Source organism: Balaenoptera ricei, chromosome 2 (assembly GCF_028023285.1).
Source record: "Balaenoptera ricei isolate mBalRic1 chromosome 2, mBalRic1.hap2, whole genome shotgun sequence".
NCBI classification, from domain to species: domain Eukaryota; kingdom Metazoa; phylum Chordata; class Mammalia; order Artiodactyla; family Balaenopteridae; genus Balaenoptera; species Balaenoptera ricei.
The window spans coordinates 149,848,581-149,868,078 of NC_082640.1; the positions used below are offsets into that span (position 1 = coordinate 149,848,581).

The window sequence follows — 19,498 nt, forward strand, 5'->3', positions numbered from 1 at the left end:
GGATGGAGAAAATCATCATAAGAAAAAAATCAAAACAGAAAACATGCTTTTCTTGATTGAAAAAGGCTACCCAGTCAGTGCCCAGCAAAACTGATGAAAATGGGACTTACACTAAAGCCTATTACTGGAAAGATTCAGAACCCTGGACAGAGAAGATACATCAAATTTCCAGAAAGAGAAAACAGGTCACAATGGCTTAAAGTTTCTTAAGAGAATTATTAGAAGGTAGACTGTAATGGCACTGTGTCTTTCAAAATCTGAGGAGAAATTATCTCTGGCCTAGGATATTACAGCTAGCCAAACTGTCCATCAGGTGGGAGGGTAGAGTGTAGAGAGATCTGTTTAAGAAAATGATGTTGATAGAATATTACTTGTATCAATGTACTGGAGGGAGATTTAGACAACTGGCATAGAGCTTAGCGATTGAGTTAGTGATTAGTACATAAAACTAAGCAAATTATAAAACCAACTCTCAGGAAAATGGAAAGTGCAGAAAAGGAAAAGTAATCACAGCATGTTGAAGGTTCAACTATAAATAGCATATTTGTAGTAGTAATGATATAAATACTATTTATGGAACCAAAAGAATGGTATACCTATATTGTGAGAATGAGGTGATGGAAATAGTGCATATATACAGTTAGGGCAGGGAGAAAGAGGCTAAAACTTCAAATTCCATAATGAGAAGTCAAAGACAAATCCTAAAACTGAAAAACCAAGAGGTAGGTACATAATCTGGCTGTTTGGTGAGGGAAGCAAATAACAAAGAATCCCTTAAACAAGGGGATTGCCCCTAGTGGTTGCCCCTAGTGTCTTTTCTTTTTTAAAATGAAATATTGCCAATTATTCTTCATGGAAGTTTTACCAACATTCCCTTGAGCAATGTATGAGAGGTCTCACCCCATCGCTTCACCAGTTCAGGTCTCCTACAGAGTAATGCCAAGTTAGGGTTAGATATGCAAGACTTTTACTGAGATAAATGTCTATGAAGGAGAAACGGAGGAGGGAGGAGCCTTCAGACCACAATGCAGGTCTGAAACCTGTGAAGAGGGGAGTAAGAATTGTGTAGAAAGAGCCTCAACCACAGCACAGGTAAATGGGGAGTCCCAGAGCAAAAGTTGCTCAATAGAGGAGCTCTTTATTGAGCAGGAGTAAACTAATCATAATGTTACTACCATTCTTAGTCACTGGCTGGGCACAACGCTGGGGAAATATGGCTTCAATGTGTGACCTGCAGCAGATCAGAAAACCATAGCAGGTGTCAGTCAACTGGGTTCAGTGGTGTGTTGGTAAATGATTAACAACTAATTCCACAGAAAGTTAAAGAAAATTTTTATTCATAGCATTTGCGACTTTCTGGGTGTAAATACTCCCATTGTGGCCAGTTTCAAGCTACCAGTGTGACAGTGTGATATCACTGAATGCTGAGTTTGAAAGAGATGCTAATGATTGGCTTTCCCAAACCAGGAGCCACTTCCAGGAATCCCCTAACTGTGCTCCATGCAGCAGGTTTTCATGAAAGGAGATCTGAGCAGTGCACATCCTAAGCCACCTTACTCACCAATCTAGTGTGTGTGGTAACTGATGGTATGTCAGTGTAGTTTGTAGGTTTACTTTGCATTTTCCTTAATATTAGTAAGTCTGAGGATCTCTTCATGTATTTGTATGGTATATTAAATGCATTTATTATTATGTGATCTGTTTAATGTATTCACTTTTCTATGAATTAAACCAATCTTTTAATTATTTTTATTAAAAGCTTTATGCCTATGTTCTAAATAATGGAAATCTTAATGCATTGATCTTAATATATTAATCCATTTAGTAAGTGAACATATAAGTACGACTTATTATCTTCTTATCATATGATTAGCATTTTCAAAATTAACCCCTCTCAACCCTTCCAGAAGGTAAACAGGAAAGAAATAAATATACCTTTAAAAGCTTGATGTAGGTAAAATCTAAAATTAGAAAACAAATTACTATGATTCCTTTTTTTCCCCCAATTTTTCAAGTAACAATTACGTGTACAGCATCAAAATACAATGTCTATACTTAACTTTCAGGGAAATATTTTTAATATCATTAAAGTTGATTGAATGCAGAAATTTTATGGAAAAAGTTACTGAAGAAAAGTTGCAGTTGCAATCTACCTCCCAAATACACAAACAATGACAACAATGTAGTGCAGAATTTTCCATCTGAACAGTCTATGAGGACAGAGTAAAATCTTCAGGGAAATTAAGTTTGTAATTATTATTATGAACATATTTTAATAATAGATACATTCTATATTGACTCATTTATATACATCCTTCGTGTAGCAAGTTGAAAATCATCCACTACTAGGTTAGGAGCTAAGAAGCTCTGAATAAAATGGTCTTTCATGATATTACACATGTTTTAAGTATTTCTCGTTGTGCAGATAACATTGAATAAGCAGAATCTTGAATGTGACCAGACATCAGAAGTCATCCAATATAGTCTCTAACCACAAATGTAGACAAAATTTAAAGCAAAAACTATAAAAAAGAAACCAAAAAGGCAAAAATTCAAGAATTTCTCTTCCATAAAATTTTCTGTATCTTTTTGTTAACTCAAGCACTGCTACCTGGAGAAGAAGGAGTCAAAAGACCTATGGGTGCACAGAGTTTTAAAATGCCACAGTTTTCCCCCCCAAAAAAGCAAAACACACATCTATTTCATCACCTTTCAATCAATTATCTAGTTCATAAACCATATTTGACTCCAAATGTTGTGGCTTTTCTTCTGCTCCACCTCTTTCAACCACAACCTCCAACCATAGCCATTTTTCTAGTAATCAGTATTTTCAACCAGAAATCAAGAAAAAAAAGCAGATGAAAATTATAAGGTAATCAAATATGATAATTTATGGCAAGTGTTTAGTAGGATGAAGATTGAAAGTGGTGGCTAAAAAGAAGTTTGGATTATCTGTAAGCTCCTTTTATCCTAATTTTCTCAAAACATGTGATTCAAGTACTAAAAAGAAAAAGAAACTTACCTCATCAACATTTTCAAAGGCATTGATGATGTCATAAGGTAAACAAGACAACAGATCGATCACAAACCAAGTTTTCAGATAGTTCATCCTGATCAACTTGGGGTCAGAAATGACCTCTCCACCAGGTCCCACAAAGGTCGTGTGAAAATTTAAAACAATGTCAACCAGAAAAATAACATCCACCACACTGTCCAGCACCAGCCAGGCTATGTTGTTCTGCTTCGTTTTGAAGGACACGTTATAAGGAACCATAATGGCGGTGTAGAAGGTAAGAATTAAAATCACCCAATCCCAAGTTGTTTTAAAAGCACAATAGTGTAAAATAATGTGTGGTGGCGTCTTTGGCGCTTCTTGCTTGTACTGAGGAAGGATATCTGATCCCAGCTGAAGAACCTAAAAGAGAGAAAATGTATATATAATGACCCGGACATCTCTGCACAGTTAGTAATGAATTCAAATTTACTGGCAGCCAAACCACAGCCTATTAATCATGACTCCTGGTTTCAAGGCCAGTCAGGCTCTGTAGTTTCATCTCCCTCTTCTCCTAAGTTGTATCAAGGTTTGTTCAAAGTCACTCCATGTCCAATCACTCTACCAAAGTTGATCTGTCTGCCATTCTCTCTGGCTTTCTCTCCAGTGGCCAACTGTTGGTTCAAAAACTGGCCCCCATACATGGAGGTCAGGGAGAGACCAAAGAAAGAGGCAGACCACTCCAGATTGGTAGGTGGCAGTTTTAATATGCAAGGGAACTTACTTACAAGGCTTTTATTGGGCAACCACAAGACCAGTAGATCTCTGAACCCACCCACCAAATATTAAAAGTTTATACAGAAGCCTTAACTGGGTTCAGTCACATATACAGGTGTGACTGGAGGTCACAACAACACCTGAAGGTCTCAACAAAACCTTACTCTCTCAAGCCTGCATCCTTGAAAATGGCCCCATTGTGGGAATGGTGAGCAGAGTATACATTCCAAGGACAAGGGTGGGGGTAAGGAGCCTCCAACTGCCTGGGTCCAGCTCAAGGGTCAACCCGCAGTCCCATGCTCTCAGTGACCTCCCCCAGCACCAACACTGATCCACAGCACTGCTGGACACCCACTTCTGCAAGTTCTGCACACTCACTTGGCAGGCTTGCCTAGAATCACACATATCTCACTGACTGCCCAACTGTTATTTGCATGACTCACTGTTATCCATTCTTCACATATTTGGCACCTCAAGGAGCATAAATTTGATTCTGACGGTCTTACTGAACCCCCAGGCCCCACTGCTGGTGATCTTGCTGTTGTGTGGGACTCAGCCAGGGCCCTAATGACTGGCACAGCAATATCAGGGGTATAAATGTTATAACCTGCTTTTCCCTTTTTTCCTTTCAGTCAGGACTTAAAGAATATTGGATTTCCTGCCCAGATGCAAATTCCCTTTAGGAAAAAAAAAAACCTAAATATTCAGGTTTGCTTCTCCATACCTTTTTGACAAATGGAAAAATTTCAATGTAATGTTATATGAACCTTGACTTGCTCTGATTAGGTCTCATTAAAGAGACAATGAGAAAAAGCAGATGACAGAGCAAGAGCAGAGGTCTGGGCAACCCTGGGCAAAGGTAACAAACACAGGACTTAACACTTCCTTCCAGAACCTGGAAGCTGGAAATTGTGAAAAGGAGTTGAAGCAGCAGGTCAGAGACCTCTGCCATCAATGAAGCTAAAGCTGAGTAAACCTATGTATTTAGGAGTTTGTAAATGGGACTTTGATAAACAGTGTTTTCAGAAGCTTTACCATCTTATGCATCCAAGTATTTAGTGTCCCTAGGACTAATGGGACCCAGAAAGTAGGAGTCAACAAGTTCAAATTATAAAATTATAAATGCACTAAATTTGTGAATGTACAAATAGATGTAAACAAAAATACCTGTTAGCATGTAATTCTTATGCCACAAAGCAAAATAAGTATACTAGCATTTTTTGAAACTTGAGAGAGATTTATCCTAAAAAGTCTCTCATACATAGAACTTACATAACTGAAAACTAAGCATATAATATAATATAATCATTGCTATTTTGAAATGTGAAAAACATCACTGATATTCTCTTTAGGTGTATATTATAATTATTGTTTTAATTTTGGGAGTTATAAGAACTATTTATAAAGATTTTTACATATTTATCCTCATTATCAGTGCCCCAGTCATACTTTTCCCATAAGGTCTTAAATTACTTAGCAACAAATTATCCTACAGGCAGGGAAGCTTCATGTTGAGACAAAGCATTACATACACAGAATCATACAGAACCATGGTCTCTCTTTCACTTTTCAACCACTGATAATTTCATTCTAATTTCACTGTGTTAAACATGAAAATTTCCTTCATATTCAATGTTAATATTTTACCACAGTCTATAGTTTGAGCACAAAGAAATCATACTTAGAAAATAAACTCAGTGCCAGGGTACATTAGGACCTTCATGGGTCCTGGGTATTTTTGCCTTCTTAGACCCCTTCCTCCTTAAAAATAATAAAATAAAAATTATATTTTACAACTGTATTTTTACAAAGATGAATAAATTAATATTATGTATTCAAAATTCTTTTACCTAAAAGTTCATTTTTTCCTTCTACTATTAGTAGAAATTCAAACATCATGTGGGCCCTACACACTGTGTTAATAGACAAGTTGGCCCTGCTCAACACCCTGGAAAAATGTAAGGTGTCTCCTCTAGAGATGGAATGGAATCACTCTTGAGTTCAGTATTTCTTAAATCTGGCTACAAACTAGAATCTTCTGGAGAAGTTTTTAAAAATAAAGTATACTCATACTCAGACCCCACGCCAGAAAATAATTAAATTCACCTTGTGTGGGTTCCCAGAGAATCTATATTTTCAAAATCTTTCCAGGTGATTATAATGTACAGTTCAAAATAAAAACCCTTGTCTTATATTTCTTTAGACATTCATAACCCAGTTCTTCGGAAGGTGACTTGCATTTGTAAAGCAATCCAAAACAGCTACAAGAGAAGGAGGATGGGCAGGAAGAGGAGGAGAAGAATGGCAGCAACAACAAAGAAAGGGACTCACTATGTGCTTCAGCTTTGATCCTTCTCATATGCAGAGCACTACTTTAATCTCAGCCCCATCACTAAGACTCCTTTATAAAGCAGTAACAACTCTTCGCTTTGTTATTTCATTTGTACTTTCAGGAGCAATAAGCCTTAGGTAGAGGGGCGATGAAATCACATTTACTGATGTATTTTTGTACTGAGACAGACATATTCTTTCTCTCTGAATATCTGAGCACACTGATTCTAAAGGACTCAGTACCACGGATACAAGTGAGAAGCTGAAGCCAATCAGCAGGATGTCAGAACCTGTGGAAAACAGATGAACTGCCTACATGGAGACCAGGATCTTTGAAAGTGGGGATCAGCTCCAAATTTAGGGGGCCTGGTGGAATTAAGATAAAATTTATATGTGTCGGAAAAAGTGAAAGAGCCTGAAATTTAACAGCAAATCCAAATACTCAAGCTGAGCAAATTATATGACTCTGAGTACAACTGGAAAAACTATATCTTTCTGGTAACTTGGTGCTTCTTTTAGGTCAGTCTTTGAAGATCTAAGAGCACATACAGACTAAATCTCTGTTGAAAACCTTCTTATTTCCACATGTTCTCTGAAATCAAGCCTAAGACCTCACAGAAAGCAGTTTTGTATTTGAATCAGGTTTGTGAATTAGGGATGACTGATAAAGAAACTAACAATAATCAAAAGGCAAAGCAAAAAAAAAAGAAAAATATCAGGTGGGAAGAAACAGGAATGAAAGTTCCTCAAAAGTAGAAGTAAAAATGATAAGCTGTCAAGCAGAAAGGAACTTTCCATTCGATATGGAAGAAAAAAACTATCCTGAGTGATTCAGGCTGCTAAGGTAGAAAATTTTCCTCTCTATGGTCTCTTTCCTCTTGTTCTTGCCCAACTGTGTTAACAAAGAAAGAAAAACTGAATAAGTTAAGACCCAGTAAGAATCATAACTGCAAAAGTCAGCAGTCACAGAAACAAGCTCCTACATTTTAGCTTGATTTGTAGAAACGGACAACTGAAGGCAGAAAAGAAAGTAGCTTCAAAATCAAGTAGTACAGGGCTTCCCTGGTGGCACAGTGGTTAAGAATCTGCCTGCCAATGCAGGGGACACGGGTTCAAGCCCTGGTCCAGGAAGATCTCACATGCCTGTGGAGCAGCTAAGCCCATGAGCCACAACTACTGAAGCCCGCGCACCTGGAGTCCATGCTCCGCAACAAGAGAAGCCACCACTCGCTGCAACTAGAGAAAGCCCGTGCGCAGCAAAGAAGACCCAACACAGCCTAAAATAAATTAAAAAAAAAAAATCAAGTAGTACTTATTAACAAGCATGATTGAAAAAAAGAAGTTGTATCTAATTGTCTGCTTTAAATCTTATACTAATTGCATATCATCTTTTAAAATATTGTGATTACTATTATTAGTTAACATTTAGATATGTTAATGTCTTATTTGGGCTTTTAAAAACATGTCTCTCTCCCCCAGCTAACAGTGCTATTTAGAGCAGGAAGCCATACAAGTCTCTCTGTTAGCTATGGTTAAGAAAAACTCCAGAGCCTTTCCAAATCAGAGAACATACTTTACTTCCTAACCCTCTCCAAACTAAATTTAATGTCTGCAACTAGTTAAGAAAGCTACTCTTGAGAACTTCAACTCACTTTTCTCCAGCAAAGCAAACTGATGAAGATATACATTTAATCTTTCTTTTCTTTGTTAAGTTACCTCAGAATGTTTTGTGAGTGCCCATTCAGTGCTCAGCATAATTTTGGTACTTGATTAGCTTTTTGTCATCTTTCATACCAGTAAGACACATGATGATGACAGAAGACATGTGAACAGCAAAGCTTCTAGCTGCCTTGGAGTTCTGTCCTCATTCCTTTTCTCTTTGGTTTCAATACACTTTCTATGGGTAACATCACCTAGTCCTATGGCTTTATGAGGATGATACCAAGGCCTGCAACTCAAACCCAGAGATCCCTCCAGAGCCAGACCCATAAATCCCTCTCCCTTTTAGGGATCTCCACTTGAATTTCCTGTCAGGCACTTCAAACTTAGTATGTCCAAAACTAAACTTATTTTCATTGCCCCCAAACTTTCTCTTCTTCATCTTCTATTTGACATTTTATTAACCAACAGTAGCATTATCTACCCAGCTGTTCAAGCCAAAAACATAGAGTTGTCCTTGACTCATCCCTTTGACTCTAATCTTGGTACATCTGCAATCTGCCCACTTCTGCTACTGGCTCCCTTGCTTAAGGCCATGGTCATCCTAGCTGAATTACTACTAGAACCTCTTAACTTGCTTCTCTGTCTACCATTTCAACACAGAGCCACTAGGTCAAACAAAGGTTCTTGAATATTTTTGTGCCATGGATCTCTTTAGGCAATCTGGTGACATCTATGGACCCATTCTTAGACTGATGTTTTCAAATTAATACAATTAAAACATGGAATTACAAAGACCATTGGGACCAATCTTCCTTTGAGAGGTTTTGTGAAGCACAAATGTGATCATGTCATTTCCCTGGCACATGGGACACCAAACACCACTGTTCACTGTAAACCACCTTAACCCTTCCTTCCCTACCTGACTTCACCCACATTGAATTCACACTGAAAGGCATCATACTATCTCATCTCTGAGTGTTTGCACATGCTGGCTTCTCTGGTATAAATGACCATCATCCCTTCTTCAACATATTTTTCCTTCAAGATTCACTCAGCCTAATATATCCGGAGAAAACTCTCATTCGAAAAGATACATGCACGGACTTCCCTGGTGACACAGTGGTTAAGAATCCACCTGCCAATGCAGGGGACATGGGTTCAAGCCCTGGTCCGGATGATCCCACATGCCGCGGAGCAACTAAGCCCATGCACCACAACTACTGAGCCTATGCTCTAGATCCCATGAGCCACAACTACTGAGCCCACATGCCACAACTACTAAAGCCCACACACTTAGAGCCCGTGCTCCTCAACAAGAGAAGCTACCACAATGAGAAGCCCATGCAGCGCAATGAAGAGTAGCCCCTGCTCGCCGCAACTAAAGAAAGCCCACGTGCAGCAATGAAGACCCAATGCAGCCAAAAATAAATAAATAAAATATATTTATTTTTAAAAAAAGATACATGCACCCCAGTGTTCATAACAGCACTATTTACAATAGCCAAGACATGGAAACAACCTAAATGTCCATTGACAGATGAATGGATAAAGAAGATGTGGTATACATATACAACAGAATATTAGCCATAAAAAAGAATGAAATAATGTCATTTGCAGCAACATGGATGGACCTAGAGATTGTCATATTAAGCGAAGCATCAAAGACAAATATCATATGATATCACTTATATGTAGAATCTAAAATATGACACAAATGAACTTATTTACAAAACAGAAACAGACTCACAGATATAGAAAACAAACTTATGGTTACCAAAGGGGAAAGGTGGGGAAGTGATAAATTAGGAATTTGGGATTAGCAGACACCACTATATATGAAATAGATAAACAACAGGTCCTACTGTATATTCAATATCTTATAATAACCTATAATTGAAAGTTTATGAAAAAGAGTACATATAATATATATATTATCTATATAATATATATATATATATATATATATATATATATATATATATATAACTAAATCACTTCGCTGTACACCGGAAACTAACACAACATTGTAAATCAACTATATTTCAATTAAAAAAAAAAAAAAGATTCACTCAGCCCAGGTATCACCTCATTCAGGTAACCCCTCCCTCCTCTGCTGGATCTTTAACTCCTTGATGATAGGGCCAATGGCCTATTCATCTTTACATCCTTTTCAGAGTACCAAGCATGGAGCAAACCCTCAATAAGTGTGTGCTGCACACATAAATTAACAAATTAGTGAACTCCCTATCTCATTTGCTCAAAGAAAACCTCATTCTGTACAGACATCCCCTGGGATGTCATAAATTACCTTCCCATTTCCGAAGTAGGAGAGCATAAAAAGAAATATAGGAAATTTCTATAATTCTACAAGGAAAAATCAATTAGCATATAAGTGTTTGTAAAATAATAGCCATTTATAATAATAAATGTTTCAAATAATTGAAACATTTGTGGGGGAAAAAATGTATGACCACCACCATGTTGGGAAGTAAAGTTAATCTCGCACTTACTTCAGCTAGTCTTGAATGTTTGTGGACCACCTCTGTTTTATTCATTGGCGTGAGCTGTTGCAAAACACTTCGGCTATTTGTCAAAGCCCGTGTCAATCGGGCAAATTTTGTCCAACCTTAAAAATAAGGAAAGAAAGTCTCAGTTTTTCACACATAATGAATATGGAAGCCTACATTCTTGCTAATATTCAAGGGATCTCAGAAATAGCATAACATGCGGAACAAATGAAAAGTATCAATCTAAAGCATTTAATTTCTACACAGACGTCATCATATATTTCAAGTACTGTTATAAAATAGTAAGTAATTTTTATGTGTGATCTTTGTGTTTCGCTCATATCTATCATATATTCCCTATAGCCAGGTAGCTAGTTGTCCACAAAATTCTGTCCTCCCCCTTGCATTGTATACATTTGTTACTGGGAAACAGCTGCCAGCCAGGAATACATTTCCCAGCATTCGTTGCATCTAGGTGTGGGCCTGTCCCTAGTCCTCACCCATGGATTGAGACAGAACTGATGGGTGTCACTTCCACGCATGCAACAACTTAAGAAGCAAGTGAAACATCTCCATACTTTCTCCATCCTTCTACCAGTTGGATGCAAGTGACAAGATCCCAGGGGATGGCAAAGCCACTGAATCAGTGCATAGAAGAATGCCATATGCCAAAGATCAACTTCCTTGGATTGTTATATGAGCAAGAAATATGCTTCTATTGTGTTAAACCACTTAAAGTTGGGGGGTTATTTACTATAGCAGGTAGTATTACCCTAATAAAAACCGTCCTATGGTATACTTATATGAAGATATATACACATAAGAGAATAAAGCCCAATTTCAACAAATCTCACATACTATGGTTCTTATCACACACCTCCATCTTCTTTGTAATGTAGCAAAGTTTCTCTCTTATTAACAATTTCATTGATATTCAAAGATTATTTTTGGAATATCTAGAATCCTTAATAATGTTTTCCAAAAGAGTAGTAACCTTAACTTCTGAGGGGAAGGAATGTGAATTTAATGGGAAAGAAATTTCTTCCATTATTTCCAATATTAAAATCATTAATTTTTCATTATTAAGCTAATTAACTTCAAGGAAATGTCAATGAGATGTGAACAAGTAGAACAAAACGAGCCATACTCTACTCCTATCTCAATTATCCTTTCTCTAGGTATCCCAAAAAGCTCTAATCTATTATGGACTCCATTAAGACCATTTGATAATTTCCATGGTATTACCTTTAACTAGGGTATTTACCAAACAGCTCCTTAAAAATGAAAACCCCTGATGGTCCAAAGCAATGACTCTAATGGTAATGATGAACTTTCAGACAATGTGACAGAAAATGAAAGAAGAAATCCTGGGCAGGCACCAACCAAATGTCTTTCAAACCATACCAGGTAGGTGACATGATACTTTACCGCTATTCTTCAATCTAACTTTGACTTCAATTAAGGTTTGTACTGCCCCACCAATTTAGCTCTTTCTATGGTATCAACAATTGGATTGGGAAAAAAAGTAAATTGGCATTGGATAATAGAAGATCTTTTATTCTTTTTCATTAATGGGCCTCATCCTAGTGACTAGACCAGAAAATATTAGGCTTCGGGAATTGTATGCAACCCTAAGGCTTGCCTGTGCAATGTGCTGGAGAAACAAAGAAGCACCAGATATGCCACCAACTCTCTAAGAATTCAACATCAATGCAAAAGACCATCATGCAATCTATATCACCAACTTAGACTTTTCTTCTAAGCACTAGACCTATGTATCGAATTGGCCATTGGCCACCTCTTACTCAGATGTTCTACAGGCATCTGACTCTTAACGTGTTCAAAATCAATCTTATCATCACCTTCTCCCCCCATCTCCAACTCTGCATATTTAATGTATTCTTGGTCTTAGTGCATGGCCCCATGATATTTCCAGCTGTCCGAATCAGAAACTTGAGATTCACCATCCTCCTTCACTATTACCTCCACCCCCACACACATATCCAATCCCTTCCAAGACTAACAGATGATAACTTATCAATAAATACCCTCAAATTTAATCTCCTCTCTCCATCCCTCATATGTTAGACAATATATCATATTTCACCTGAGTTAGACAGTAGCTCCTAAAAACCACTGTCTCTACTGCTCTCTGACCACATACTCCCCAAACAACTCTGCACATTGCTGCCAGAGTCCTTTCTACAGCACAAATCTTACCATGCACTTCTCCCATTTTAAATTCTTTAAGAGATCCCTGGAAGCCTTCAGGATAACATTGAATATCCTTGGTATACATGTCATTTAGTTTCTGACCCTAAAGATTTGCTCTGCTTCCATCTCCTTCCACTTCATACATGCTCTGTATTCTGGCCTTACTAAAATCAATAACAAATTAAAAGAACAAATTCAAAAGTAAAATTAAATCCACCAGGAATTCTTTGTACACCCTATGACATTCAATGCTTTCATGCTTTCACATGTTATAATCACTCTGTCTACCTGAAATGCTTTTTCCCTCCCCATCTGTCTGGCTAATGATTACTGGTACCTCCAAACTCAGTTAAAGCATTCTGAGATCCACTGGTAGCTTCTTGGATCCACTCATGAGAGAGATGCGCTCTCCTCTGTGCATTCACACCACAGAATACATACCTCACGTGGCACTAACAATACTAATGCAGTTGTTGATAAGCATGTCAGTCACTCCCACTAAACTACCGTCATCTCTCCATTCTCTGCACTTGGTAGAGGCCTGCCATAAAATAGGCCTTTAATTGATTAATTGACTAATTAATTAAAAGTTATTTGTAACTTTAAAAATAAGATTTAAAAATAAGCTCCATTTGTATTATCATGAACATAAACATGAAATATTATGTTTTATTATCGTTGGGTTTTGGTTTGGTTTTTGCTTTATTGGGTTAAAATGGTGAGGATGTCTTCAGATGACAGTAACTATGTTGGCAACAGGTATATTAAAATATTTCCTGTTTATCATTTCTCTTCTGCATCAAATGAATATTAAAATTGCATTGAATATTTCTAGAAACTTCCAAGCCAATCTTGACTTCAGTTTCTTTTTTTTTTCTTCTTTTGGCTGTGTTGCAAGGCTTGCAAGATCTTAGTTCCCTGACCAGTGATCGAACCCTGGCCCTTAGCAGTGAAAGCGCAGAGTCCTAACCGTTGGGCCACCAGGGAATTCCCACAAGTCAATCTTATTCTTACTGAAGATTCATATTTCTAAGATAGATAATGTTGCACCTCTTAGTACATCTGACTATTGGATTAAAAGAGAAGCCCATTTTCATTCCCTGTATGTGATAAGGTTTATTCAGAAAATATTTTCAAAAAATAAAAGGAGATATTGAAGGAATGAATTCAATAACACATGGAAGAACACATATCATCAAATGCCATGTGTTCTCTCCTTTCCTAGGATCATAAAAAGAAGTAAACTTGTGAGGAAGGAGAAACATGATGATGAAAGCTTATCGTCATCCTCTGGTTTTCTATTTCAAGCATCATGAGCACACACTACTGTTTCTTAATGAGGAAGCAGCAGTTCCTCATTTAAATATGAAACAAATGTGCCTGTGTAGGTGTATCTCATTTTACACATGAAGTCAATAAAATCAAGAAATACTTCATCCCTTTACCTTATTTCAATTTCCTAAAGGAAGAAAAAAATTTTAAACTGTGAAAATAAAACACCAATATTTTTCTCCATAGTAAAAATAGGACTATCATTGATTAAACAGCAGAAAGAAACTGAAAGAAAAATGTTAATTCTTCATTCTAAAAATTTTCACACAGTGTATTCTGAGTGAGACCACCCTTAAACATAGATGAAAAGGGAGTTTACAGCATGATATGACTTTTAGGTGCCAGATCTTATTCTTTCTATCCCTGGTTGTCTAGTTCCATGACTGGCACATACTGGGCACTAGAAAATTTTTTGAATGAATGAATGAGAACATTAGTAGAAAAGTTAAATAGAAATTAACACAGCATCCCACATTATATGTAGTTAAAATTAGAATATAAAGAAGGAAATATGCTCAGCTCTCAGCAGATACTAATATAACTCATCGGTACTGTGAAAGAAGGGCTTTGGGTTGGAGAAGGTAGAAATGGTGTGGTAGAGGGTTGAGGAGGAAGTGTGTGGAGGATTATAATTTTTCCTTCAAAAAGAGAAGTGGGGAGCTGCTAACAGAAAAAAAAAAAAAAAAGGTGGTGACAGTTGTCAAACTGACTCAGACTTACTCAAAGAGAGAAGCTTAGGAGGAAATACTTCGGAAGGATTCTTCCTAGAGAAAGCAAAGGCAGTGGTCTAATCAAGTAACCATTTATGAGCTTTGATATCAAAATGCCCTTGGAGCTGGAAAACAAATGCAAAGCCGAGGAGTGTTTTGTTTCACGTTTAAATCAAAGGAAGCCCAAAAAAGATACACTCCCTGAACTGCTCAGCGATCTTTTTGTCTCTGGTTAGGGCTTTCTTGCAGTCCTCAGTTCTAAACAGTTAGCATTTTTCTCAAGACCCCTATGCCACCCCTCTGTCCTCACTCTCAGCAGATTAGCTTATCAAATATATTACTGAAAAAACATAAGACGAGACAGAGTCAAGATGGCGGAGTAGGAGGATGTGGAGTCAGCATCTCCTCACAACTGTCGCTGGTGGTGGACCTTGGACACCTAAGGGGATGGGAGGAATCCCCATGTAATGAGGTAGGATGTGGGAGGGAGCGGGGGGAGGAAAAGTGGAGGCAGGATGGGACCAGCACACCTAAGGGGGGGTTGGGGGAGGGGAGAGGTTCCCACACTTGGAGGGGCCCACTCACAGCAAGGGGATCAGCAGGGAAGAAGAGGGACCTTCGGGGGATCGGGGGATCAGGGAATCAGAAAGGAACGCAGCCGACGTCTCCTCTGCTCACTTGGGCACTAGCAAGCCTGCTGGGGTCCCGGGCCTGAGCTGCACACCCCCCTCTGCCCCACCAAGGCCTCTTCCAGCTGCATGGGTCCCAGGCCTGAGCCCTGTCCCCCCCAGGGCCCCCTCTGCCCACGTGGGTCCCGGAACTGAGCCCTGCCTCAGCTGAGGTCTCCTCCATTTGGGGCCTCCTCCAGCTTCATGGGTCCCAGCAGACCTGAGTACTGCCCCCCGACAAAGCCTGCATGGGCTGTGCAGTTCCTGGCAGGCCCGAGCACTGGTCTCCCTGAAAGCCACCATGGGCCACACAGGTCCCAACAGCCTGTGCACTGCCCCAACAAAGCCTCTTCCAGCCGAGTGGGTCCTGGGCCTGAGCCCCACCCTCACCAAAGCCTCCAAGGGCCACACGGGTCCTGACAGCCCGAGTGCCACCCCTGACAGGGCCTCCTCTGGTGACGTGGGTCCAGGTGGGCCAAATGCCACGCCCCTCCAAGGCTTCCTCTAGCTGTGCTGGCCACTGTGGGCACACCTGTGGAGGTCTGAGCCCCAGCTGGCCTGCACGGGCACATGTGCTCCAGGCCAGCTCCAGGAAGAAACACTGATAAGAAGAACACATGCAGAGTGGGGCTGAACAAATGGGTCCAGAGACCTACCTAGAGGTCTTGGAGGCCTACTAGGGAGGCAAGGGTAGGCTGTAGCTCACCATGGGGGCAAGGACACTGGTAAAGGAGGTACCAGGGATTTTTTTATTTTTATTCATTTTTTAATTTTCTTTTTTATTTTATTTTATCTTATTTTTGCTGTTGTGGTTCTGTTTTGTTTTATTGTTGTTTCATTTTTATTGTTATTTTTTCTAATATATTTTTTATTTTTCTAATTTTATTTTATTTTTTACTTTTTGTTATTGTTCTGCTCTTTTCTGTTTGTTGCTTTTTTTTTTTCCTGCCACAATACATGGCTTGCATAGTCTTGATTCCCAGGCCAGAGGTAGGACCTGAGCTCCTGTGGTGAGAGCACCAAGTCCAAACTGCTGGACTAACAGAGAACTTCAGGTCCCAGGGAATATTAATCAGTGTGAGGTCTCCCGGAGGTCCTCATCTCAGCACCAAGACCCATCTCCACCCAACTGCCTGCAAACTCCAGTGCTGAACGCTTAGGGCCAACCAGCAAGACAGGAACACAGCCCCAACCATCCAAAAAAATGAGACAACAAAAAATATGCTACAGATGAAGGAGAAGGTAAAAACCTACAAGACCAAATAAATGAAGAGGAAATGGAGAACCTACCTGAAAAAGAATTCCGAGTAATGATAGTAAAGATGATCCAGAATCTCAGAAATAGAATGGAAGCACGGATTGAGAAAATACAAGAAATGTTTAACAAGGACCTAGAAGAACTAAAGAGCAAACAAACAGTGATGAACAACACAATAAATGAAATTAAAAATACACTAGAAGGAATCAATAGTAGAATAACTGAGACAGAAGAACGAATAAGTGAGCTGAAAGATAGAATGGTGGAAATAGCTGTTGCAGAGCACATTAAAGAAAAAAGAATTGAAAAGAAATGAGGACAGTCTCAGAGACCTCTGGGACAACACTAAATGCACCAACATTCGAATTATAGGGGTCCCAGAAGAAGAAGAGAATGAGAAAGGGTCTGAGGAAATATTTGAAGAGATTATAGTCAAAAACTTCCCTAACATGGGAAAAGAAATAGCCACCCAAGTCCAGAAAGCACAGGGAGTCCCATACAGGAGAAACCCAAGGAGAAACACACCAAGACACATATTAATCAAACTAACAAAAATTAAATTAAAAGAAAAAATATTAAAAGCAACAAGGAAAAAGCAAAAAAATAACATACAAGGAATCCCCATAAGGTTATCAGCTGATTTTTCAGCAGAAACACGGCAGGCCAGAAGGGAGTGGCAGGACATATTTAAAGTGATGAAAAGGAAGAACCTACACCCAAGATTACTCTACCCAGCAAGGATCTCATTCAGACTTGGTAGAGAAATCAAAAGCTTTACAGACAAGCAAAAGCTAAGAGAATTCAGCACCACCAAACCAGCTTTACAACAAATGCCAAAGGAAATTCTCTAGGCGGGAAACACAAGAAAAGAAAAAGACCTAAAAAACAAACGCAAAACAATAAAGAAAATGGTAGTAGGAACATACATATTGATAATTACCTTAAATGTAAATGGATTAAATGCTTCAACCAAAAGACACAGACTGGCTGAATGGATACAAAAACAAGACCCATATATATGCTGTCTACAAGAGACCCACTTCAGACCTAGAGACACACACAGACTGAAAGTGAGGGGATGGAAAAAGATATTCCACAGCAAACATCATGCTCAAAGGTGAAAAACTGAAAGTATTTCCTCTAAGATCAGGAACAAGACAAGAATGTCCACTCTCACCACTATTATTCAACATAGTTTTGGAAGTCCTAGCTACAGCAGTCAGAGAAGAAAAAGAAATAAAAGGAATCCAAATGGGAAAAGAAGAAGTAAAATTGTCACTATTTGCAGATGACATGATACTATATATAGAAAATCCTAAAGATGCCACCAGAAAAATACTAGAGTTAATCAGTGAATTTGGTAAAGTTGCAGGATACAAAATTAATGCACAGAAATCTCTTGCATTCCTATACACTAACAAGAAAAGATCAAAAAGAGAAATTATGGAAACAATCCCATTTACCATTGCAACAAAAAGAATAAAATACATAGGAATAAACCCACCTAAGGAGGTAAAGGACCTATACTCAGAAAACTATAAGACACTGATGAAAGAAATCAAAGAGGACACAAACAGATGGAGAGATATACCACGTTCTTGAATTGGAAGATTCAATATTGTGAAAATGACTATACCACCCAAAGCAATCTACAGATTCAATGCAATCCCTATCAAATTACCAATGGCATTTTTCACAGAATTAGAACAAAAAACTTTACCATTTGTATGGACACACAAAAGACCCTGAATAGCCAAAGTAATCTTGAGAAAGAAAAACGGAGCTGGAGGAATCAGGCTCCCTGACTTCAGACTATACTACAAAGCTACAGTAATCAAGAGAGTATGGTACTGGCACAGAAACAGAAATATAGATCAATGCAACAGGATAGAAAGCCCAGAGATAAACCCACACACCTATGGTCACCTAATATATAACAAAGGAGGCAAGGATATACAATATACAGGAGACTGGAGAAAAGACAGTCTCTTCAATAAGTGGTGCTGGGAAAACTGGACAGCTACATGTAAAAGAATGAAATTAGAACACTCCCTAACACCATACACAAAAATAAACTCAAAATGGATTAAAGACCTAAATGTAAGGCCAGACGCCATAAAACTCTTAGAGGAAAACATAGGCAGAACATTCTTTGACATAAATCACAGCAACATCTTTTTTTTTTTTTTTTGCAACATCTTTTTTGACCCACCTCCTAGAGTAATGAAAATAAAAGCAAAAATAAACAAATGGGACCTAATGAAACTTTAAAGCTTTTGCACAGCAAAGGAAACCATAAACAAGACCAAAAGAAAACCCTCAGAATGGGAGACAATATTTGCAAATGAATCAATGGATAAAGGATTAATCTCCAAAATATACAAACAGCTCATGCATCTCAATATCAAGGAAACAAACAACCCAATCAAAAAATGGGCAGAAGACCTAAATAGACATTTCTCAAAAGAAGACATACAGATGGTCAAGAGGCACATGAAAAGATGCTCAACATCACTAATTATTAGAGAAATGCAGATCAAAACTACAATGAGGTATCACCTCACACCAGTCAGAATGGCCATCATCAAAAAATCTATAAACAATAAATGCTGGAGAGGGTGTGGAGAAAAGAGAACCCTCTTGCACTGTTGGTGGGAATGTAAACTGGTACAGTCACTATGGGGAACAGTATGGAGGTTCCTCAAAAAACTGAAAATAGAACTACCATATGACCCAGGAATCCCACTACTGGACATATACTCAGAGAAAAACATAATTCAAAGAGACACATGCACCCCAATGTTCACTGCAACACTATTTATAATAACAAGGACATGTAAGCAATCTAAATGTCCATTGACAGATGAATGGATAAAGAAGATGTGGTACGTGTATAGAATGGGATATTACTCAGCCATAAAAAGGAACAAAATTGGGTCATTTGTAGAGACATGGATGTACCTAGAGTCTGTCATACAGAGAGAAGTTAGAAAGAGAAAAACAAATATCGTATATTAATGCCTATACGTGGAATCTAGAAAAATGGT

The 19,498-nt window shown here is 38.4% G+C and overlaps 1 protein-coding gene across 1 annotated transcript in view; it reads right to left on the reverse strand.

The window, feature by feature from the left end:
* Positions 1-19,498, reverse strand: part of KCNH5 (potassium voltage-gated channel subfamily H member 5) — a 329,564-nt gene that overhangs the window by 250,743 nt on the left and 59,323 nt on the right. Inside the window, exons 5-6 of the mRNA XM_059915741.1 lie at positions 10,273-10,388; positions 3,023-3,415 (exon numbers count right to left, since the gene is read on the reverse strand). Of these exons, the coding sequence (XP_059771724.1) occupies positions 3,023-3,415; positions 10,273-10,388 (509 nt within the window). The remainder of the gene's footprint in view (positions 1-3,022; positions 3,416-10,272; positions 10,389-19,498) is intronic.